Source organism: Poecile atricapillus, chromosome 6 (genome assembly GCF_030490865.1).
Source record: "Poecile atricapillus isolate bPoeAtr1 chromosome 6, bPoeAtr1.hap1, whole genome shotgun sequence".
NCBI lineage: Eukaryota > Metazoa > Chordata > Aves > Passeriformes > Paridae > Poecile > Poecile atricapillus.
In genome coordinates this window covers 28,654,510-28,680,113 of record NC_081254.1, presented here as the reverse complement: position 1 = coordinate 28,680,113, position 25,604 = coordinate 28,654,510, and the positions used below count along the sequence as shown (strand labels likewise).

At 38.0% G+C, this 25,604-nt stretch overlaps 1 protein-coding gene across 2 annotated transcripts; it reads right to left on the bottom strand.

Annotated features, from left to right (window-relative positions):
- Window positions 1-201: 201 nt before the first annotated feature.
- SMC3 (structural maintenance of chromosomes 3) lies at window positions 202-24,786 on the bottom strand. Of its 2 annotated transcripts, XM_058841143.1 has the most exons (29): window positions 24,620-24,786; window positions 20,662-20,737; window positions 19,477-19,515; window positions 18,592-18,659; window positions 18,153-18,224; window positions 17,888-17,967; window positions 17,249-17,327; window positions 15,776-15,893; window positions 15,030-15,205; window positions 14,325-14,405; window positions 13,897-14,061; window positions 13,618-13,739; window positions 13,061-13,274; window positions 11,353-11,456; window positions 11,037-11,136; window positions 10,426-10,586; window positions 8,268-8,409; window positions 7,814-7,964; window positions 6,652-6,804; window positions 5,606-5,757; window positions 5,237-5,395; window positions 4,439-4,546; window positions 3,925-4,033; window positions 3,175-3,422; window positions 2,841-3,053; window positions 1,977-2,168; window positions 1,637-1,814; window positions 988-1,094; window positions 202-678 (listed from the first exon to the last, which is right to left on the bottom strand). In XM_058841143.1, the coding sequence occupies exons 1-29, from the start codon at window positions 24,632-24,634 to the stop codon at window positions 607-609; spliced, it is 3,654 nt and encodes a 1,217-aa protein (XP_058697126.1). In that variant the 5' UTR covers window positions 24,635-24,786; the 3' UTR covers window positions 202-606. The 2 variants fall into 2 exon arrangements, with proteins under 2 accessions (XP_058697126.1, XP_058697127.1); XM_058841144.1 differs by lacking the exons at window positions 18,153-18,224; window positions 18,592-18,659; window positions 19,477-19,515; window positions 20,662-20,737; window positions 24,620-24,786 and having other exon boundaries at window positions 17,884-17,965.
- Between the last annotated feature and the right edge of the window lie 818 nt (window positions 24,787-25,604).

Sequence of the window (25,604 nt, the reverse complement as noted above, 5' to 3'; positions counted from 1 at the left end):
ATTTGGACAAACATAGAATTGAGGCAGTTTTCTTCTGGCACTGGCAACGTGCAGAAGAGGGAAAAAAGAACAGTGGTTTGGGAGAATTGCTTTGTCTCATATTCTGAAATATACCACTCCAATATGACTCAAGTGTTTACTCCATCTCAGTGGATTCCTCTTTAGAAAGACAATATAACCCAAAAACTTAATATATACAAGTTACAGCCATAAAACCAACCATTTTAATTGAAGCCATTAAAAAAAAAGCATGTGAGGCAATATAAATGATAAAACTATACTTAGGAAGAAATAGCTAGCACTTTCTGAAAAGCTTTAAAACAGCAACAAACACTTTACAAAAGATTTGAAGGAAGAGAATAAAATTTCCAAACTACAGGTATTGTATAAAGGTAACATTAACAATTATCTTATAAAATACAGCAACAGAGACAAAATGGATACTCAAGCTCATTTGAAACTAAGTCTTCTGGGGTCTTGGTTAAAATGTGTGTTCAAAAACTATTTTAAACAAGGACTAAATACTTCATATTTTAAATGTACAGATCTCTGGCATAAACATAGCACTATACACATCTTCCAAATAAGCAGCAATTACAAATTCCTTTAACCATGCGTGGTGTCATCTTCTACAAAGTCTTTGGCCATTTCTGCTGTGATCACATCAATATGACTGACCTGGTGGAACAAATAAGCATTCAGTTATTACAGTACATCCTGCAGAATAAGGTAGACATTTCTGAAGGCTTCAGGACTCAGCAACAAGTCTATGATCGATTTACAATTTCCCTAAAAGGATGTGACACAGGACTTCTGAAGGTATTTAAAATTCTCTTTCAAGAACAAGGTAACTTTGTAGAAGACTGTGACATAACTAGAAATTTATCAGCTGAAGTGAGTCTGATTCACTCTGAACTCTTGCTACGTCTCAAATGTACAACTTATTTTAATTACCGTGTTTGACAAGAAGCCTATCATACTACTTACCTTGTTTCTGAATTTTACACCATAGAACTTGTCAGCTGATTCAAGCAGTTCTGGCCTGAAAGTTGTTGTAATAAACTGAGCATGTTCAGCTAGTTCCATAATCATATCTAAAAAATAAGACAAAAATTCTTTATTAATGTAATATTTTCAATAAAGTGAGAGGAACAAGAATAGCAAACTCTATGCCTTATTCAAAATGAGGTTTTGGTTAACGAAGTAAAAACCCCACAAATCAAGAAAGTATCAATACCAGTTTTATTTCCTACATAATACATATATATATATATATATATATTCTCATTATTCCAGTATGAACTCTGACAAGTCCAGACAGTCAGCAAACATAGTATGGTACTAAACTTCTAAGATGAAAAACAGCGTTAAGTGCTTTTCCGTTAATTTTTAAAATCAAACTAGACTTCAAAACAGGACTGTTTTTCAAAACACTTAAGTGCAGTAAGGAGACTCCTTAGAAGCAGTAACAGAATAGAGTTTTTAGATAAAAACAAGTTCATGAAAACTTCCCCAAATACATACTGGGCTTCTCAAAAATGTGCTTTTAGGATTAAAAGCTTTATTCTTAAACATCAGGGATGAGAAAAACTATTACCTTCAACCACAATGAAGACTATAAAAGGCAGACAAGTACCTGACACAGCTTTTCTATGCTGGGCATCCAAGGCTTGGTCGATTTCATCAAACAAGTAAAACGGAGCTGGATCACATTTCTGGATGGCAAATATTAGGGCCAGGGCCACTAAAGATTTCTGTCCACCTGAAAGTTGCTGCATTTCTCTCATTTCACCCTGCTTCCCTGTGAATGATACCTAAGAACACAATGCAACAGCAAGATTATTTCAAAACACTAAACCATAGCATCAGTTGCTATTAAACAAACAGGATCAACCAAGTGCTGCCTTTTAAAAATATAGTTAAAAGACAACCTAAACAAACATTCAAAAGACTAAAAACCAAGTATTTTTCTTTACCCTTATGCCAACTCCAGTGAACTGATCTACAGATGGAACACTGCTCTGAGATCCAGATCCCCTTTCACTCTCGGTGCTGCCTTCACCTTCATCCTGGGACTGACTGCCCTCCACATCTCCTTTCTTCATCACTAATGTGGCCTTGCCACCAGGTACTAACTTTTGGAATACTTCACTGAAATTTTTTGACACCTGAAAAAGAAACAGTCAATAAACCTACTCATTTTTACAGAGTGAAATCAAATGCAGACAACTGTTTTTGCATGAACACAAAAAGTATCTGCTTCAAAGAAGAGATCCAGGTTCTTAAGCAGAAGTGAGAAATGTATGCTGTACAAAGCTTGGCTTCAAAGAAGAACCAAAGCAATTGTTTTTGTAGTATGAGCATTTTCAGATTTTTTTTCCAAGAAAATGGTACAATTAAAACAGAACTGTAGCAGAAATAAAATTTATTTAGTAACATTCAGTTGAGCAAAAAACCTTTAAAGAGAACAATTCACACATTTTGCAATTAAGATTCTTTGTTAACATTAGAATTACTTTCACTAAATCTGGAGAAGGGATTTGGTGCAGTTTTTTCACAGTTCCCAGAAGGGGTTGCACATAGTACATACGAGCTCACTTGACAGGAGAATTTAAGAAATTTAAAGCAAAGCTAGAGTTGTATTGGAGTTGGGCACATATTGAACATGGTAGCCTTATTTATTTTTCAGTATTTAAAAAACCAACAAGCCTCAAGTTACATGACACTGCCTTCTATCAGTATAATTTGTTTAGAAGCCTCTTGTCATATTGCTGCTACACCATGGGACAACTTGATTGATTTGAGCACCAGGGTCTTTACAATTGTTCTCATTTTGTTACCTGTTTGAAAGTCAGCTGAATAGCCTCGTATTTCCTGAGCTCCAGGACATTCATCAGCTCCATGATGGATTTGTAGCCCCTGTCCAGTTCCTCTTGTCTTTTTATCAGTTTTTCCTTCTGCTCTGAGAAATTCACAAACTGATCTAAAGCTTTTTTATTAACGTGACTGTATTTCTTCAGCTCAGTATTGCACTGCTCCAGCTTGCGGAATAACTGTAAATGGAAAACATTAACACATCAAAGTGACTTGCAATTCGAGCCACATTTGACATTCAAGGTGCAGGTGACACTAATGTTTCAGGTTGTAAAACATGAAACCAAGTACACTATTTACCTGCTTTAAACTTAAAGTCTGATACTTTTCAAAAGCCTCCTGTGGAAGTGAACCCAACTCTCGTATTTTCTTCATGCATTCCTCTTTCTTCTTGAGAAGCATGCCTTGCCTGTTTGTCATTTTTTCAAGTTCTTTTGTATCATGGTTAATGGCATCCATATGCTCCTTTTCCATGTTCTTCCAGCGTTCCATGCTCTTCTGAAGTTCTTTAATTCCTGCTTCTGTTTTGTCAATAGAGTTATCCAGATCTATAATATTGAGCAAGAGTATAAAACCCAAAGCTGTAAGTTTTACATACCTGCATAAGATCAGCAATTATCCAATAAAGTATTTATGAAACCAAAAGATTGACTAAAGAAGTTCTATTAAGGAAGGTTAAATTTCAGGCAAAAGGCTGTCAATCCCTCTTTTCTTCCCCATGAGTACACAGCTTAAGAAAATCCCAAATAAATGTACTACAGTTATATTGTTCAAGTCTAGATAGAAAAGCAAAGGAAGTTTCAAGCCCTACAGATGTGATAGGCTATTGACAGCAACTGAGTTTTAAATGGGTTAGACAAAATTCAGAAACAATGATACATGATCTTGCTCGTAAGGACAGTTGCCTCACAAGTACTACACCCTCAAGCTGAAAGCCCATTACCACCAACACAAGTTAATTACATTATGGTCTATTTCTAAATCAAATATGGTATGCATGAACTTTCAAAACCCTGGAGAGTTTTCTTTCCAAAACATGATGTTACCAACCATCTGACCGTGCCAGTGTATCCTTCACTCGTTTGTTGATAGCCTCAAGTTCTGATGTTGTGGCAGTAAGAACTGTGCCACCTTCTGTTTCTCGAAGCTCATTCAGTTCCTATGGGATAAATAAATGCCACTGAGCTTCAGCATGAATGGGAACATAAGCCAGACAAACAAGCCATCTTCTGCTACTCTACACATAACTTCATATAACTACATATAACTATTATATACATATACTAGTCAATATTTTTATAAAGTTCTAGAGAATAGTTAGATTTTCAAAAATATCTGTCATTATGATAGTCCTGTTGATACGCAGACCACGTATTCAGTTGTTTTGGTCAAAACTTAATGTGCTGAAATTCAAATGAACATTTAACTCAGTTTATACATAGGGAAGCAAATCCCACCACAGATAATGCAGGGTAATGAATGAGTATTTATAATTTAATACATGTTAGCCCTATAAATAAACCAAACCCAGAATGCAAAAGTACATTTAAAAGAAAATCCTTACTTGTTCCACTTGGTCTAAGCGTTTTCTCAGATTCTCATTGAGATATGTTTCAACTCTTGTGATAATGCCTTCTAATTTAATCCTCTCATTCAAAAGCTGTCTGTTTTCCTGAAGAAAGTAGAAAAGTATATTAGTTGCCTTACCTCACTAGAACTAGTTTTCCCTTGGTATAAAAAAGAAAATCAATACAACAACAACAAGAAATAAACCCTCTTCACACAATTCTGTGTATTAAAATATCACAGTTCTCTGGACTGTTTCTCTAATTTTAACTGACAGAAAAAACAAAAGGTGTCTAGTGCAAAAGTCAACTGTATAGATCAGTGAGATTTTTAACCTCTATTTGTAGCTGAACCCAAATCTCAAACTAGAAATGCTTTAGAGAGTATATTTAAGAAGCAGTATTTTTCCAGCAACATGTGTATCAATCAACAGCTTAGTTTTGTCTCACCTATCATGAACTTAAAGGAATTGTCTTCCTTTCTAATACTGGGCATCCTCCCTTCAGATATTATCTATTTGTATATATTGTTGAAAAGTCAATAGCAAGAGCAAGAAAACTGTGATGATTTCAACACAAATAGCCTTAATTCTCACACAATCAAAATTCACCCAGTGTTTGAATAAAACTTGCAAATACACTTTGCAAATGAGAGAACTTTAAACACACCAACCTACTACTGACGAAGCACTAATTTAATGACGCTATATCCATAAGTGACTCTTCATACAATAGGACAAAAGTTTATTGCTAAGAAAGGTATCACATTTAATGGCAAGATATTTTAATTTCCTTACCTGCTGTAGTTGTCGAATTTCATCATTTAGAGCATCCACACGTTTCTGATCTTCAAGACTGAGCTGAGACAACAAATCTGTCCCCAGTTCTGCTTTTAATGATTCTCTAGTTGATTCCATAGCATGTAAACTTGCCTCCAGGCTCTGCAAGCTACGTTGCTGTGGGGCAGATATTAGACAGAATCAATCCTCAAAGCAATCTGTAGATTTATATGCATTTTACCTGTTCATATCATCATATTTCTGTGACATGTCTCTAGTTATCTCTTCATATTTCATATTAACCAGAAAGGAATGAAAGTTTTTCACTAACATTAATAAAACAATTAAAATAAATTAAGTAACAGCTTTCAATATCCCCATACCAACCTTAGGCATAAATGTCTTTTCAGACTGCTGCCTTTTCTCCTTCAGCATTTTCATCTCTGACAAAATACTGTCTCGAGAGGCTTTGAACTTTCTCTGCTGTGTTTCAATTTGCTGCATTTGGTTCATCAGCTGGTCAATCTCATTATTAATCCATACTGTGGGCTAAGGAAAATTCTGTCCTTGTTTTAAAAACCATTTTATTCCTACTAGTACCTTCATTTTTTCTATCTGACATATTCATCTTTCATCAAAATAGGAAATAAGCCAAAACTCCACCAAATCATAATACTCACAGAGGAAAAATCAAGAATCATCAACAAAAGCAACTTGACCAGCTTATCAACTTATCAAGTAACTTATCAATACCAGGAACTAAGCCAAATGAAGCTTTCCTTGCTTCTTTCACAATATGCCATTCAGAAGAACAAAGGACTACATTTAAACATGCAGGTCTTACAAAATACAGAACAGATGTCTCTAATGCACTGATGCAAGGTAAAAGCAAAGGAGTTCAGTTTGAAGGACAGAATGACATGGGTGATGTATAAGAAAAATGTATAAACCTCCCTTACCCCTAAATTGTAGTTACTGGAGCTCAAAAGGACACTGTGCAAAAAGACTGGAAAGACCAAACTGTCAAGCAACTCAGAGCTTATTACAACACAGTGCTCTCCCACCTCCTCCCCACAGCCTAAGCGGACTGTGTAACACATAAATTCAGGACATGAGAACTAAAAATATAGCCTGAGTCAGGAGAAGCAGTGAAGATTATCACAGATAACAAGAATATCTGGTTATGACAGTTACCACAACAGACTCTAAAAGGAATAGAAAGCCTCATAATTTAGGGTTTAACCTTCCCTCTAAGCTTTAAAGATCAGTATCAAATAAAGCAATACAGAGAACCAGGCTGCATACAAAACAGTCAAAACAAATGCTACAGATAATACGTAACAAGTCAGTCTCCTGTTTTCCATCTCTTACTATAACCACAAACCAAAAGCTTTGTCATCACACAACCTTCCCCATTAACAACAAAAGGATATTTTCAATGTTTCTACGTAAGTTTTCATTGAGCTTTGCTTCGAGTTCACCAAGTTCTTCTTCTGCTTTTCTAACATCTTTTTGCAATTCAAGCCGAGACTTCCTGGTGTCATAATAACCTCCAGTCAAAGCACCCCGATGGCTGACTTGATCACCTAAGAGCACAACAGAATGAGATATCAACTGCACGCTACATTCTTGCCATAAGGTTGAGCACAGTTTCTACAGCACAACTTAGCAGGTTAACCAGAACATTTTGACTAAGCTACAAAAGCAACTGAATGTATCAGCAATCATGTATGTTTACAGTAATTAAGGAAATGTTTATTTCTGTATTCAATTTAAGTGCTATTCCCTTTCTCAAGATCATCACAGACTGCTAGCATCTCCTTCTAGCATTGTCTTACTTTTGTTTGTTTTTAATCAACTTCTGAAATCATGCAGCTTGAAGGAAAAAAATACTTATATTAAGGAAAAAATGCAAATGCCTAGCACTACCAGTTTGAAAAAAAAATCTCAGGTCTTCTATGAGGAAATAAAGAGATGAAGCAGCTAGCAGCATCTGTGGCTTGTAGAGTATACTGATATTGAAAAACTTGTAATTTCCTCCTGAGACACCCTTAGGAATATTTTCTGATTGACTTTAAGACACAAAAAGACTATAAGCCTGCAGGGAATCTACCCTCTTTAAAACAGGCAATTAACAAGAGATATAGATTATTTCAGAGAACATAAGATGTAAACATATCTGCTGCACAGAAGAATTCACAATGCCTTTTTAAGGAAATAAGACCATTGATTCACACCCTGAACACTGGTTTGGGCTTGGGGAAAACATCATAAACACTCCAGGAAAACAAACACCTGTTAAATTGGATAAAAAACCTGTGTGAATGCAAACCTCATGTGCTTTGTAATTCTCAGGATAGAGATACATTGCTACTAACATTTAGATCACAAGAAAATTCCGTACCTTGTCATGAAATCCTGTATTTTTAAGCACTGTACTTAACCAAGTGCAACCTTGTACATACATCTCAGTAAAGTATACTATTATTTTAATAATCTTATTTCAACAGCACTGAACAGACCATGTTTAATGAGCCCCATGTTCCCAGGAAACCTATTTTTACAATAAATAACTTATAAAATTGCAGTATTTACCTTCCAGAGTGATACAATCCATTGTGAAAGCTCTGGCCAGCTGGGTAGACACTTCCATGCTACGACAAATTAAAGTCTTCCCAAAAACATGTTTGAAAGCTTTATCAAATCTTGGATTGTATCTCAGCTTACTGATCATAGGAATAGCATCCTGAAGTGATAGAATTACAATTCAGCAATTAAAATAATTCTTGACTATCAGGTTACAATAAAACTCTACTTATTAGTATTGCCTTTTTATTTGTAAAGTGCAATTAATAAAGAACAGATACCTTTCAGGAAAGTGCTTTTCTATAACATAGTTTTTTTTATGTTCAGAAGTATACATTAGAAGTAGTATTTAACTGCAGACAAACAGAAAAGCAAGTGGTGGGCAATAAGCAATGTACACAGTTCAAAAATGAGGCTTAGTACTTATGAAGCAGAGGCAGGTTCAAAAGTAATTCTAACTCACATTAGTCTCAGGATAAGCAGTGTCTCTAACATCCAGCTTGTTTAGAGGGAGGAAAGTAACTTCTCCAGGAAGGTTCATTTTGTTAAATTCCATTAGGATCTTTGTACTGACCTCATCAGAATCCACAATGTGATAAAACAACCTGTTTAACAAGCCAAACATGCAGGCAAAACGTTACTATGCTAAAAGGTCAAACATATTTGTATACAGACAGTAATTCATGCACATACCATTAAATAACATGTCACTATAAAGCTGCATTACATTTCCAATTCCATGCCTTAGAAAAGGCAAGTGGATACGTTTTCACTTTGGTTAAAATACGATTAGCCAACAACTTTACATTCTACCATCCAGCCAGGAGTAGCTCAATATGTGTACAGTGCCACTGTGTCCACACCCCTGTCCTTCATTTCCATTACTCAACATTCAGCCCCCTGTTTCTACATGGTTCTCCAGACTTTGCCTCTGCTGCCTCTTTACGCCATACACAAAGACCACACCCACCCTCCTCCCTGCGCACCATGAGGACTGGCACCAGAAGGACTGAAATAAGTGATTTTTCCTTTGCAAGTTGAACTACAGCTTGCTTGTTACAGCTTTTTCCAAACTATGGGGATTCAGAGAGAAATGCGAAGTGCTTCAGAGACACCCTTGTTCACACTTACACAAGTTTCAGAAGAGACTGCATTTCCAATCGTAATAGCATCAACATTTCTATGTGACACGTTGCAAGATCGTGTCACTTCTGCCCTCTTTCCTGCTCTTATGCTACTATCTACACTTCATTAGAACAATAACTTTTATGACTACTTGTTGGAATCCAAAATAAAAGCCCCTCTGAGCTCCAAAGAGAGAGAAAAGAAATAAAATATAATAAACCATAGATACAGAGTAAAATTGTAAGTTTTCGTTTCAAGTAAGTAAAAAATATAGCTTAAGCGCCTTATGAGTCTGTGTTAGCTAGTGAACAGCCTTATTACCCAGTTTAAAGTTCAGTGATAATACCCTTCACAGATTCAACTTAGCTCTAGACATAGTGAAAATATAGTTTGCATTCTTAGATAAGAACAGATAGAATTATTCACGTAAACAGATAATACCTTATATGTAAAATTTAGGTAAAAAGAACATTCCTTTCACATGTTAGAATTAAGTTCAGACTGGTGTAGAAAGTATTGTTTTAGGAGGGTGTTTTTAGCTGATTGGATGATTTATGAATTTAATCCCTTGTATTGGGGGTCAAAAAAATACATCCAAAGAAGAACATCAGCACCATCATCATCACCAACTGCTTTTGTGGCCCAGGACAACAGAACTCCACACCAAGAAGCTGCTACCCTGAACATCGGGACCTTATCCCAGAGAGCTGATGCTCAAAACTCGGGACTTTATGCCAAAAGCTTTTAGCAAAGACTTCAACTCTCTGAATTCTTTGCCTTTGAGACTGATGCTTTTATACAAGAAATACCTTTCTAGCAACCATCAACTGCTCATATCTCTTTGAGACCTAGAAATATTTCTGTAATCCCCCTTGAAGCTGCAAGAGCTACTCAAGAGTTGGAACAGGGACTGATCACACAAAAAGATTATTTTAGTTAATTTCAAGTTAGATATTACAGCACGTGGTGGATTCCCCAACAGGCACTTCCTTCTAGAAAACATTTTACACAGACTCATTAACACTCAACATCTTTTCAGACAATTTTTAAACAGCAATTTTTGACAATTTAGAGAATATTCTCAACTGTGAGATTTTCTAGTGCAAGTGAAATAATTCTTACGATTATTGACACATTAGCCTTTCTTACTGTTGAACTCTTCACACTGGAAGATGCTGTCCATTTTATTCAATATAATTCAGTCTCACCACCAATCCCCCTGGCAAGTGTCAGGAGGGTGGGTCTGGGGCCTTTTTTGTTGTTTTTTTCTTTCTGGTTTTGTTTTAGGTTCTTTTAGACAAAATCAGGAGCAGCCAGGATTAATATTTAAATAGGCAGAATTCTTTTTTGTTCCTTCACAAAGGAACAGTTTGATCATGCTATATAGAAGGCACTTGGACAAAAAAAGCAAGACATTAAGTTCAAAAGAATAGAATTACAGTAGCAGTCTGCAACAACTAAATTGTGACACTGCACTAAATAGCACATAACATTACCTGTTCCCTGCAGTGACTTCAACACAGGTGTAGAATGCTGGTTCACATTCGAAGTTATTCATCACAATTCCATGATAGCCATTTAGAACATGCTGGTTTATGCCTTTTCGACGGAAGTGCTCCAAAACTTTGTTTATGCTGTCTATACCATTCAAAATGGCCTGTTAAAATACAGGTAATTACTGTATTGAAGTTAAAATGTGTGGGTATAACATTCATTCTAGCTTTGTGACAGGTGTAACCTTCCTTTTTGCCAAATTCCTGTTAACTAACCTACAGCTCTAAGAGAAGATTGCTAAATAAGAGTCCATCACTTTTCAGTTTTGTATGTGTTTTATTTTTAATCAAAAGAAAATCAGAGGAAATTTTAAAAGTATTCCATTTCTGCCTAGTCTCCTCACATCCACTACCATGAGCTTACAAAACTCATTTTCAAGTAGTTCTAGAGCTATAAATATTTGAAAAATTCAGCCCAGAATATGATTTGTCCATCTTAATTATGCCAGAAAGACCATAATTCAAAAAACAATTATCACATCCTTCAGATAAAACTGACCTGTCCTTTAAGAATGAGATTTCACAAGGAATTATCAAGAGTGAGATTATCTTACCTTTCCTGTTGCTGCTCTGAGAAGCTGCTGTTTCTTTTCTAGATCCTCCCTCTTTGCAGCAAGAGCTTGTTGTTCTGCATTTTCTTCTCTCCATAAGTAACTACAGAACAAAATCAATAAAATTTTGTAAGTGTGAATGCAATCTGAAGGTTTTATTATTATTTTCTTAAAGACTGCTAATCTAATGGGAAGGCAAAGTGCAGAAGTTCATACATGGCCATATTTAAAAAACATACCTACATGCCATGTTAACAACTACACAGTTGGGGTCCTTCACATTAAGTGAGATTGAGACATATTTCAATTAATTACTAACTTTCTTTCACTCTGTAGTTCATCCTTTTTATTTTTCACTTCATAGTATTTTCTGTCCAATTCTTCAACACGAGCCTTCACTTCATTAAGATCCTGGTCCAGTTTCTAATACAAAGAAAAGAACGGTATGAAACTACAGCTCCCTATATTTAAAAAAAAATAAATCTTTATTTATTCTTTATACTGAACTACTAAAAATTCAGAAAATTCCTATAAACATTTTAACCAGCTTAACAACAAACTAAAAAGCACTAAGAATAAAGACAGCATTGCAAAGAAGCAGTAACAAGGTGTAGGTGCCATACAGATGGCAAGGCAGGCAATGTTCAACTGTGCCTCTGGGCATTAAAGTGAAATGGATCCCTGTAAGTCACAGTAAGAACTGGAATCAAAACAGTAACCAACATACATATAACTTCTGTGTAATCATGCTCTGAAATGACATCTGTGGTAAGTACAACTAATCTTGTGTACCACATCAACCTACTATTAGTCAAAAGCCTTAGCTTGCTCTCCAGCAGTACTAGACTTTAAAGACAGCTGCTGTCAACAGTGTGCTGTTTAAGCCAATGCACAGACACCCCCTCCTTTGCTCACTTAACACCTGCCATTTTCAAAGCAGTTCAGGGCTAGCACTCGATCGTGCTTACATATTTATATGTGTACAAGTTCTAAAAACACAGCCAGCTCATTCCAAACTAACCTTGCAAGCTCTCAATCACATTCACCCAAGATGCCTTCTCTTTGCACAACAAAAACTATACAACTCTTCACCTAAGCATAATTCAACCTTCCTTGAGGAGGAAAAGGAAACCAAGACATGCTTATAGAAAGGAATCAAAATCCACAACAAATTTAACCCCTTGAATTCTACAGAATTACCATTGAGCAGTGTAGTACAATTGCAGTCAGCCAGTGGTAAATGCTACTTTCTTCATTCACTAACTCAGAGAATCACAACTTTGCTAATGTGGGTTCCAATCAAGCAGTATTTTAGCAGAACACCATCATCTTTGTACAACTACACTCTCACAGTGTCAGACTGAACCTCACTTTCAGCAGGTATATTACACAAAGACCTGCACTACAGCACTGGCACTGTATGTTCTCTCAAGGTAAAGCAGGGTTTTCATGGCTGGAGCTCCTATAAGGAGTGCTATCTTTGGATTATTTTGCTGTATTTGCACTCCAAGAACTGTTTCTGAATGGAAATTAAAATCTAAGTTATGCAGGTAACAGATTCATCTTCTAATATGCCTAGGGATGTAACTTCTAACCAGCTGCAACCATGGTAACAAGGGTGCAGTGCCTGCTGCTTCAGTCAAAAAGACCCTGTTGCTTGGGAAAAATGAGCAAAGTGAAAACAACCAACACAGACTTCTTTCTGTAAGAATGTAACAAACTGTTTTCCATGGTATGGCTACGTTTGACATAGACAAGATGAAGGCAGACAGAAACCTCTGCCTGATAACTCAGGCCAAACACATTGGGGAAAGAACCAGAAGGCAAAGCCAACATATAGACCAAAGACAGTGAAGTACTAAAGGAGTTTAAAGTTTATCTGCAGATACTTTCAATAAGCATTCTTCAAAGACAACATCCAAAAAGTAAGTCACATCTTCCATATAAATAGGCATTGAAGTCTGACTGTCCAAGATTGAGTATTTAACCCTTCTCTCAAAAAGACTGACAATAAGCTGAAAACTTACACTGTACTGTTCCAAGTTTTTCTCCTTGTTTGCCTCTGTATCCTCTAAATCCTTGTGTATAGCTGCAATCTGCCGCTTCTTGTCATTGATGGCTTGATCTAAAGACTTCAATTCTTTTTTTATCCACTTATCCCTTTCCTCTTTGGAAGTAAACTGGCTCCCTCGACCTTGCTTTGCATAAAGATCTGTTCTTTCTTGTGTAGCCTGTGCAAGTCTGTTTTGAGAAGAGAAAGATATGCTGTATTATAAAGAAATCTTGAATTTATTAAGAAAAAGCATTAAGAATTACTGTTAGAATTTTCAAGAAGTGTCAAATGAGGCTCTAAAATTCAAGCACTGAACTAGTAACAAAAAGAAAAGGATCATGTCATAAACAACAAAATCATCCACAAGACGTGAAGCTTAGAAAATAATTTTGCCAAATACTGTTCCCATCCCAACAATATAGCAGGCTCTTTACAGACCATCTCCAAGTGCATGTAGCTACCCCACTGTGAAGCAACAAGTACAAGTTTTTGTTAACTGCATTGATAAAATTTACATAGAATGCCACAGACCTAGCAATTCCCCTCTCTTCTTTTTCTTTTACGCTGTTAAATTTTGGCTCTGTTTCTGCCAATTCTTTCTGCTTCTCCTCGATTTTCTCAAGAAGTTTTTGCCTCTCTTTAAGCAATCTTTTCTGAAAGTCAAACAAAGCAGTATTTAAAGTTAGTTTTTAAACTAATCTAACAAACCTTAGAAAATAGTGACAGACTCCAGTCTAAAACCAAAATGTCAGTGTACATGAACACTTCCTTGCGCCAATGACATTTAAAGACTTCACTGGTGTGACGTACCCTTTGCTCACTGTTGCCAGCTAATTCATCCTGCAGATCTTTAGCCTTCAGCTCTAATTTAGTCCTCTGCTTAATCTGCTCCTGTCTTTCAGCACTAAGTTGCTCTTTCTCCTCTTTCATTGCAGAAATCTTTGTCTTCAGTTCTCGAACTTGCCGTTCTATTTCCTACACAAATTTAAGTATGCAGTATCTTAAACACTGAACGAACATTTCACTATTTGTCAAAACTCAGAAGATCATTATTCTGTAGATCACAATACAGTAGATGTGTGAAAAACCCCAAGTTTCCAAACAGGATGAAAGCACGCAACAGAATTTAATATAGATACCACCAGCCCTCATCCTCTCCCTCCCCACATCCTCCAAAAATTCCCCAAAACCACAAAGCAAAACACACCTCTGGAGAGCCCCTTTAAAAGTATTTTTACCTCCATTTTGTCTCTAGCATCTTGCTGTGCATCTCTCAGCTGCCTCGATTTTTCACCACTTGTCTCTCGTTTAGCAGAAAGCTGTACGGAAATATCACCAATAGCTTAAGTAGCCAGGCTCTGCTTTAGTAGTGGTTCCAAAAAGAAAATAATTTATTTAGTGAAGAACAGTGATGCTGAGTACATACAGTGCGGGTGGTTCAGTCTACAGCTGTAGACTGCTGCAGATTAAGCTCTGGGTGGTGGAAGCCACAGGCAAAAGAACTCATGTCCCTTTGCATAACAAAGGGTACCTGTGGCACTCAAGAGACACAGCAGGAACCCCCACACTCCTGCTGTGATGGGATAAAAACTCAGTTTCCTTTGCTGAGGTCCCTCCTCGGAGGCACCAGCTTGAGCTTTTCCTTTGTTATTTAGTTATTGTACAAATACTAAATTATTTTAAGGATCAAGACATCTGAGACTCTTGAAGCTATGAGAAACCAGGACTGGCTGTGAGTGTGGTGCAGGGAGTCAAGCACCTGCGCTGGGAAGGGGTTTCAGTCCTAGCTCAGGTGAAGCGGTTCTGACTGACAGAATGGCTCCTGGATGGCTGGACAGGAAAGTTTCTTTAACACTGTCAGGATTCTATTAAGGATCACAAGGAGATGGCAGCAAAAACAAACCAACAGCTCATTACATTTTGTACTAGCCAAGATATTTTACCTCATCAAGCTTAGCTCGGGTTTCATTAAGTTCCTGATTATAAATGGTGTATTCTAATGCTCTCCTCATTTTATCCCATTTCTGGTACTGTGCCAGCTCTTCTTTCTCTTCCTCTAAAGTATGCAGTCGCTCCTCAATGTATTTCAACAACTCGTTGATCTTCTCTCGCTTGCCCTCTTTAGAAAACATGACAAGATTGAAATTCAGTTAAACACTGTTATATAATTCCCCATCTTTACAGCCACTCAATCTACGCCAGTGATTCACAATTTGTCAACATACATGTAAAATGTATGAAATGTAAAAACACTCCATGTCCAGAAGTTCTCCAAAAAAACATCCCAACAGCAGAACTGTTGATACTTATGATGTAAGGCAACACAGGCACGTACTCTCTTGGCTCACGCACAGATACAGATACTTAATACAGACTGTACAACATGAACTTTAGTGTTTGCACAGCAGTAGGGATCTTGATTTCTGGATCACTGCCAGCTGACATCATTCATATATTTTGAACAGTAAATTTATCTGTATTAGCTAAACTAAAAGGTTTTATTACTAAAAGCACACAGAAAACTTCATTAAACTTTTTGAGATATTGGAAATTCAAGGAAGAAAGATGTCAAGCTCTCCACTGTTTAATATAACACAAATAACATCTATCTCGCTTTCCTGAAAAAGTCTGAAGTTTTAGAGTTACTTGAATTACTGTGATATAAAGCATTAATTTCTTAAAGTTTTACCTGTTTCTTTCATTAGTGAAATACTCTCCTCTTTACGTTCATCGTACACTCTGGTACCAGCTACTTCTCTCAGTAACTTCAGTCTTTGAGAGTCAGGAGCAGTGGCCATCTGGTTGATCTGAAAATTCAAGATCTATGATTTCACTAACTTGTTCTGGATGTATGGCTAACCACAACAGAGCAAAGATTCCACTCTTTTGCTCTGCCTGCTTGCCTGAGAATTTTGGCAGGAAGATTCAGATACATAGCATGCACCACACTGCTTTTCTTTTGAGAGAATTACTTCAGGACAGCAAGTATTCTGCTTACAATGAAGTTTGTTGCTTTTCAAATGTTACCATTTGTTGCTAAAACTCAGGATACCTGTACTATGTACACTGAAAAAATCATAAACCACTCAAAATTACATTTAGAGAAACTCAAGCTTGGGCTTTTAAGTCCTGGTTCTAAATCAAATAGATTAAATGCCTCCATAAAACCACACTAAAATGCAGGGGTTATAAATCTTAGAATAATTCACGTCATGAAGCACTCATTAATATGACATTAAATCAGTCAAACAATTACACCCAACATAAAACTCACTTCCTTTCAATAGAATTTCAGTGGCTGCATGCTTTTCTAAGAAGGCAACTGTTTCTAATTTGTCTTATATTAAAACCAGTATGTGTATTTTGGCTGTTAAGTAGCATGCACCAATCCCCAGTATGAGTGACTTCCCAGCTCAAGCTGCTTCTTTCAAATACACACATTCAACTGTATAGGAAAATTTATCCTGATAAACATCGGGCAGTCTGTACTATGGGTTAGCATTCCTGACATCAAATGCTCCTCAAGTCTTCTTCTCCTGCATTCCTATCCAAGTATGCCTTCCATTCACCTTTGGAGGTGACAGTTCCCAGTCTTCTTGATGATCCAGCCATTACAAGTAGTATGTGCTTTGTCTGCAGATGTGGCTGTCCTTAGAAAGCTCTAGAAAGCTTCTTGGGTTTTGAAGACCAGTTAAGACAGCCCATGCCATGAGCCCTTTTCCTGATGTGTACTTTTGGTACTTCTGCATTTTCCATTCATTCTCGATTGACAGTATTTTCAACGTCTTAAAATTCTCTACCATTACTTTGCTGCCTCATCTATAGGCCCAGAAATCTTTGAATTTACACTGAAATAGTCACAGGAATCAAGTTCGCTTTGTATTTAACTATATGGAAAAAAACCTGATTGTAAAGATTACCATGATAAAAACCTTCTGCTAAATATCAACCTTCATAGACATTAATTTTTTTTTCTTAAAATCAACATAAACTACTAAAACAGTAATACCTGCAAAGAAGCATTTACATACAAGAACTATTGCAAACTGAGGTAGATTTAGGTTCTGGTTTACTTCTGAAATAATTGAACTAAGTTTGGCATCCAGGAAACATGATACCCTTGTGACAGTGATTCCTTCTACTTTGTGAAAGAGAATCTTACCTTCCCCTGTTTGACAATATAGTAGGGATTACTGCGAGAAAATCCAGCACTTTCAAGAAGATTCATGACATCATTTTTCCTGAAATGTTATTATGAATTCATTAAAAACTTAACAGTAAAAGTGAGAGCTGTAAAAATGCAGTAAAGTATCTCAGCTATACACCACATAATATAATCACTGTGTGCAATGTATGCTCTGTTTGAACAAGCTCCTTTATTTGAAAATGGCTAATTCTAAAATGAAATGAGAGAACAGAAATGGAAAATATAGAATTGGAAAGAGATTAAGAAATAAGCCCCACGAAGCACAGAGGAGGAAAATACAGACAAACATATCACAAGGAAGGATATAAAACCACTGAGAGTGTGGTAACTCCTCTATTTCAAAAAAAAACCTCAAAGAAATACTATGCAAGCAGTTAAAAACCACATCAATGGATGGATTAAACAGCATATTCAGAGTCTGCTGTCTATTGCACAAGGACTGATGTTCCGGCTGTCAAACTACTGACAGTCAGTATTACGCAACAGAAATAAAATATAAAAATATAAAAATATGGGATGCAAGTGTTGGACTTGCTTACACAGTTTTAAAGAAATACTACTGTTCTCATTCAGATAAGGAAAAGAAGTACCTACGTCACCATTTTCTTGTCTAAGAAATACTGGTCCTTCTTGGCTCCAATGACTCTGCGAAGTGAGACTTCTTCTTTATCAATCTTCAGAAAACAAAACCCAGTAAACACACATATCTACTGCAAGCAGCTGTAACTAACCCAGAAAGTTTATGGCACATTTTACCAGAAATTACTCAAAAGCAGGTAACTTCTGAAGCCTTCCATAAGACTGAAATCACTTGAGTCTGAAATTATAATCTATGCCCAAAGCAGTTCACTGAACTTACCGGTAACCTGTTGTCAGAATTGTCAAATATAATCTCCACAAATGCTGAAATAACACGAGGACCTGTACCTTCCTAAAAGAAAAGATGTTTTGGTTAGACAGCTGCCACCTTAGAAAAGATTTTGAACTCATTCTTCTCCTCTTTTCCCTGACCCCACTTCCCCTTTCCTTTCAAGGACTAGAGATGCAAGAGCATCTACATAAAGATCCAGCACACATATTTTTTATTTCTGATAATTTTGGCTATACATTCACTGGTGTGCATTATTAACATAATGTGCTACTGTGTAATAAATTCCCTTTTGACAAGGGAAACAAAGAAAGTTACATTCAAAATAATTGGCTTAAAATATCCACAGCCCAGCAATTTAACATTTTTGTTGGACCACTCAAATGCATTAGCTTATTCTTTAGTTTTGTTACTATACACCTTCACTTACATGCAACAAAGCCAGTCTTTGCTCTGGGCGAAGATGACTAAACTCATCACTGAGGACAAACTGAATTGCTGTAATAAAATAGTAAAGAAACAGAAAATGTATTGTTTCCTTCAGGGGGATATGAAACAGTTTCATTAACTGAAAACACACTGGTTTACTGTTGTAACACAATCGTGCTGTTGCTAAAATCTTACAGTATTTCTTCATTAAAAACCTTAATCTGATGGATCTTTATCACTCAACCTGCTGTACACAGCAGGATTTATCTGAAGAAGTCATTGTTGCCACATTACTGGTTCACTGCATAATCATTAGCAATGCTGAACAATTAGGGATTCATGAGCTTCCTTCTACATATATACAGCACACAGGCTAGACTAAAAATATTGCTAGAATACTTAGCACTAGACAATTTATAAACACAACTGTCACAAAGCCTACTAACACCTTTAATTAGCAACTTTGCTCCTCCAATAATGCTCCCACCCCACAAAATCCCCCTCCTACCTTTATAATAAAAGGATGTCTAAGCTCTGCCAAACTGCTATTTAGTAGAATTTAGCCACTAAGGACATCAAAAACAACTGCAAGTATCAGAAATATCTTTCACAGAGGACAACTTTGAGAATTGAGTTTCCTCCTGAAAATATTTTTGCTAGCTGAAAGTCTTAGAAGGTCCTTAGAAAGAGAAGCTGAATTCTAGGGAAAAACCTGGACTAAGCATTAAACAAGTGCATTGAGATCTGCCTTTCATCACTGTCAAGTAATTTCCAATATGCCACTTCTTATTGAGAAGGATCATTTGTTAAATCAAGTTCTAGCAAAAACAAGCGAAGAAACCTGGTATTTTCAGCATCCCTCCGCTAGTAAGAAATCAATGCTTACCATAAAAAAAGTTGCTTTTTCCAGATCCATTTCTTCCCACTGAAAATTAAAACACAAAATATGACATAAGTTACAGTTGACATAGGTTAACAGTCCAATGTACCTTAAATGCTACACAGAAATACTAAAGACCAGAACCCAAATATAACAGCCAAATGAAATCTCAAGGGAATTAGGTGAACTTGGTAGATGGATCACTTAGTCACTGAGTACAAGACAGTAGCCCTTTGCCCACTCAAACACATTGCCTTGACTTCCACACTTCAAAACTATTCCACAATGAGAATAATACTTCAAACAATCCTATTTATTGCCGTCTTTTTGGTTCTTACACAGATATTCTGATGGATAAGAACAGTAAACCAAACTCAAATTCTGCTACTTGGGATTACTATGAAGTCTTATAAAAAAAGCAAAAAACTCTCAGTGAAAGAGATTTTTTAGTGTATTTCCTGTGGAAATAACATTACTAAGCAAGACATCTATTCATGTCATACGCATGGGTTTTTTCCCAGTGCCAGAGTTAAATCTTGGCTACTAAGATTTTGTGCCCAAAATTGACTGTTTGCTATTGGGTCAGCAATCTCAAAAGTTGCTGCACAAACACTAGAATCAATTCAAACAAAAAGCAGGGTCGGGTATCCATAGGCAGAAATAAAAGTATGAGAATGGTGGACAAAAACATGCTATTAATATAGGAATTATTAATGAAACTGCACTTTTGACAGTCTACAGTCCAGAAATTCCTTCCTTTAAAACTGCAAAAAAGATGATCTTCTTTCTCTGCATGAGTTTATAATTGCTGGTGTTCTTATTTATAAAAATGATGAGACATGCACAGACAAAAAAACCCAAATTCTCTGCTGCTGTTCCTGCAAGGAACACCCTTTAAATGAGGTCTGGCTGATACAGAGATGTGCACCTAGGAAGGAATTCATGAACCTCACTCAGTTTCTGAAGACTCGGCTCATGTCCCCACAAAATAGAACCTTAATAGTTGTCTGCTGTAAGTGGAACACACCCTGTGGTACATTACAGACAACTGTACAGAAGTTTCTAAAATATCAAATACAATCATCAAATATTACCAGAATATTAAAAACTATAAAGGAGACTAACATGAATATCATCTGAAATAAAAGTGCAATCTTTAACTAGTGATTAAAGGCAAGTATCAGGACTTACCAATGACATTGTGTTTGGAGCTGAATGGGTCCACAATGGTTTGGTCCCTGTAGCTTCGAAAGCCCTGAATGATTACCTGGTGAGAACGGGGAGTTATTTTAACAAAGTTCTTTCTGTTCTTGAACATTTTTTCTAGTATAAGGTTTGACAGAATATTAAATCAATTATAATTTAATTTGCCTGCCCTTCCTGCACACGACTCACACACTCAACTTTCCAGCTCAAGATCAGAAGCTTGCATCAAACTTTCCCCCCACCTAAGCATCAATTTAGGGATAGATTTCTCCCCTAGCAAGAGATGCTGTGCAGGCCAAAGCATGGCAAGCAAGAGACTTCCAAGAGGCTTTTTGTAACAAACTAGACAAAAACACGTATTTGCCTAAAGTATCATATACAGGAAAGAAAATTCAGTATAACAGGCACTTATATTTAATTTTTAACATGCAATCTACTTACAGCATGAGAATTTTATTAGCAAATTCTCCAAGCAGTGCAATTGCAGGCTGCAAAAACTGTACTAGACTGTCTATTACCTGTGCACTAGTCTCATTTTACTGTTCAGTCTAAATGGAAACATAAAAAGCAAGCTTTTCACAGCCTAACAAGACAAATAAAAATGTACACAAATAATTTCAAGAGCCATGCAGCAAACAGTCATCTGGAAGCAGCACATCAAATTTCAACTATTTCTTTTCGGCAGCATTTTCAGGTTTGCCAGGCCTAGCAATACAAAAGGTACAGAGTTACAATATTCTAAAACTTCATCTCTGCACAGCAACAAAACTGATCCAACTTCTAGCACCAAGCAACCTGTTCCATACATCAAAGCTGTGCTGAAAGCACAGCATCTTTGCTCTGCTCAGTAAGACACCAGAAAGAGAGCAGCCACCTGAAGATTTGACATTTGCAGATCTTTCAGCAAGAATACTTGAAATAGGACTACAGTTACCATTTAATAGCTCTGTTCTTTGCCAAGCTCTTCCCCAACAGAAACAGGATACAGTTAAAAGAGTGGCAGTTTTTCACTATGATTGCTACAATAAACTAAAAATTACCTCTTAAGAAGACACAAAACCAGCTTGCAAGATATTTCTCAACATTATTACTGCTGAAGATTAAGATACAAAATTACTCAGATTTTTTGTTTATAAGGTCTATGGTCCCATCATCTTTGTCTATTTCTCTGAACATGTCATTCCTTCTCCCACACCTTCAAGTGTTAAAGTAGTACATATTCCAGAAAATGAGCATAATACTTTTTATTCAAGAAGCACATACAAAACTTCAGCAAAAAGCCTAGAAGTAGTACTGCAAACGTTTAAGCAAGTCTTTCCTCACTACTACAAAAGCCTCTATTAAGTGTACTTCAAGAAACAACTACCTGCATAATTGCATTCATATTCTGTCATGTGCTGGTAGCATTAAACAGTGGGGAAAAAAATCCTGCCCAAAAAAAGTACTGAAGAAAATACTGGGAGAAGAAAATGCCCCTATTTATTCATGTCAAGTGTGATCTTCAGTCTTTCTCACATTATGTGACAGGCCACTATTAAGTACTGTTGTGGGAAACTCCTCTTATCACCTGTTTGTACTAATGGCTGAATTCCATCTCACTAATATTGAATGAAAATGCTGTGTCAGACAGCAAATCAAACACTGGAATTTATAAAAATCAAAATTAAATAAAACTTTAAGGCGTTAACTAACTTTTAGTCAGAATTCAAGAAAGCCCTTCTCTTCCCAGGCACTATGGCTTTCTTGTCAAATTCTCTCTGCAAAATTATTTCATTACTGGAATCTGAAGCTAAGAATACAGGTAGGCAGCAAATTACAAATCCTTGGCCATCAAACATCAGATTGAAGCAGAGGCTATTTTGGAAAAGGAATAGTGTTCCAATTCAGCTTCCTTCAATACTCTGCATACCTAAACCTCTTCTGAACTACAATTGACTGTGCTCCCTCTCCTTAAGCCAGACAGTTTTCTTTAACCACCTGCACTGTATTCAGATCAACTGCACAGAAAGCAATCAAGGATTGCAGAATTTAATAAACCAAACTACAGAAAGCAAGTTTAAGACAATGTATGGACTGAAGACTACCCAAGCACTGTGAACACAAACACCTGACCTCCCCGAAAAAAACCAGACTGCCTCATCTGCCAGATGGAGACTTTTGCAGCAAGCTCAGTGCCAGCAGCTTTCAAAGGAAAAGCAGGAACAGAATATCTTACTCAGGGCTTGCCACTTACTCTAGGCCACAGCAACCATGTTCATTCACTTTGATTTAACATATTTTATAAAAAATATTTTTTAAAACCCAAACATTTTGGGACAGTGCTACTTCCAAACTCATTACATTTCAGGGGGAAGGAGAGAAACTAAAAAAGTTGGTCTCTACTACTTTTCATTTTTTCACATAATACATAAAGAACATCTGAATTGGAATAATTAATTTACTTGATTCTCATAAGAACCTGAAAGTTTCTACAAAATTATAAAACCAACCAATTATTATTTCTTGAATATTCCTATAGAACCACAAACTTTTACCACCCACATACTCGGGCATCACGGGAGTGTGATACAGGCAGGCTCTGAACGCCATCATCTTCTCCCCAGAGCTTTTCTCTAGACGGTTTATCACTTCATCCATCCTACATACTCTGAAATCTCATGACTTCTTCATTGCCTTGTATTGACTCAGATTAAGACTTAAACATTCTTAATATTCAAACTCCAGGAATAACTTTTGGAAAGCAACAAAATAGGGGATACTGATGGAATCAAATCCATTCTCGTTCTTTTAATTCTCACAGCCACACATTGTTACACTTTCTTCTATAGCTCCTGTAATAGTATTGGTTACTGACCACCCAAATTTCCTTCTTTTTGTTTTCTTCAAAATGAATCGTTTCCCCTGTTCTGAGTTAATTTGGACTTACTTCATGTATCTACACTACTGTTTGTTTTTGAGCAATTCAAATCTGGAGAACAAAAACTCTTATTCAAAGTCTTTAAAGCAATGTACCCACCTATTATGATTACGAGTGATTTACAAAAGCACGATGAAAAGGCTTTTGAAACACTGCCCAGTCAGCCAAACAGTAGATGAAAACCTGTTATCTATGTAGAACATGCACTTTCAAAGTTAATAAAGTATTCTTCTTAAGAAAGACACCCGCAGGGTGTCAGAAAGGTCAATTTTGAGTCCACCAGAAAATGAGAATCCTGGTAGGCTTTGTATGAACACACATATGCATCAACACGAAAGCAGTAATAAATAACTGCTCCTAAAGCGGCTGCAGGGAAACTGCAGAAGTAATATAATGACAACCTCAAGAACTGTTTGAAAAAGGTGAACACCAGGATCTTTTTAACTGAGCACCAGCCGAAGATCGTTTGGCAAGGGTGAAGCATTAACAGGTGAAATGGTTCATGCCCGGGGGCCTAAGACTGCACCCCAAAGCAGAGACCCCACAACTTGAACAGCTGAAAGATGCCTCTGACAGCTGAACAGAGCCCTTTGTTTGGGAACGAGCCTTCCGCGGCCGGGACACCGGGGCTGGCGTACAAAGGAGCCCAGCGAAAGAGTCTCGGGTCCGTGAAAGAAGAGCCCCCAGCGCCACTTCACACCTGCAATGAATGAAAAGGGAGCAGAGGAGAGAGAGCGCCGCCAGCCCAGCCGGCGGTAGGACCTGACCCGTGGCCGGGCCGGGGGCGGCCCCCTCAGCCCAGACCTCGATCCGCCCCCCGGGACAGGAAAGATTGAAGCAAAGGCCTCCGAGCCCGCCGCAAAGCCCGCGGACCGCCTGCTGCGGGCCGGGCAGACGGGAAAGTGCGAAGTGCAGAGCCCCGAGCCCCGAGCCCCCAGCCCCGGGGCGGGGCGGGCTGCGCCAACCCCCTCGGCCAGGCCCAGGCCGCACCACACACTGCGGGCGGCGCGAATCCCGCCGGCTCACCTGCTTGATGTACATGTTTGCGGAGGATGGGGTAGGCCCGCCACGCTGTCGTTCAGCCCGCTCTCGCCGTTTCTTTCCAGTCCGAGCGCTCGGCTTGACCGCGGGTCTCCGCCGCCGCTTCCCGCCCCCTCAGCCGCCCCCCGCTTCCCGCACAGGGCCCGCTTACCCCTCACGCAAACAAAATGGCGGCGGATCCTCCCCATCCCGTCCTGGCGCGAACCATCCACCGCCACCTGGAGGGAGAACTGCGGAGTAGAGAGAACGCGCTCCTGTACCGCCGAAGATGCGACACCACGTGGAACAGCGGGAATTTTCTTTTTTTAATCTTCTAAAGTGTCTCGGTGGTCTCTTGGAAGGCGCTGTTTAGCGGGGAAGGCAGGCCAGTCTACCTCCCGGGCGCCGAGGTCCCCCCGGAGACTTGGGAGAAGTGGTTTCTCCCGTCGAGGGGCGGATTGGGCGCCAAAGGCAAGTTGAGGCGAGCGGAGAGAGAGGTGGCGCGCGCCTCTAGGCGGCGCTGTCGGGGACGCCCTGAGGGGCCGCTTGCGCGAGAGGCCAAGTTGAGGCTCGGTGTGAAGGCTTCTCTTCGAGGATCTAAAAATAATTTTTAAAAATAAGAATGATAATTAAAAATAGGCATCAGCAGCCTTAGGGCCTGCACTGACGCGCCCGTTTCCCCAGCGCACCCGCTCCCTCAGCCACCTCCTCCTGGCTGTGTTGGGCTGGGAGCCGAGCTCCGCATTCACAGGGAAAAGGTCTGGGCAGAGCCGAAGAGTTGGCCAGGGCGAGCTGGGCGAACAGCGATAGTGCGAAACATTCTCAGGAAAACAGCCTGGCTGGCGTCCGTGCCCGCTCCTTTACCTCGCAGAGCCACTATCCAGCTCCCCGGAGGAGCTGTCAAACACATAAAAATAAGAAAAATGGTGGGAGAGAAATATTAATTTTCACCTAGTCTCTTCTACTTACAGTGATTTCAGGTGTTGTGACA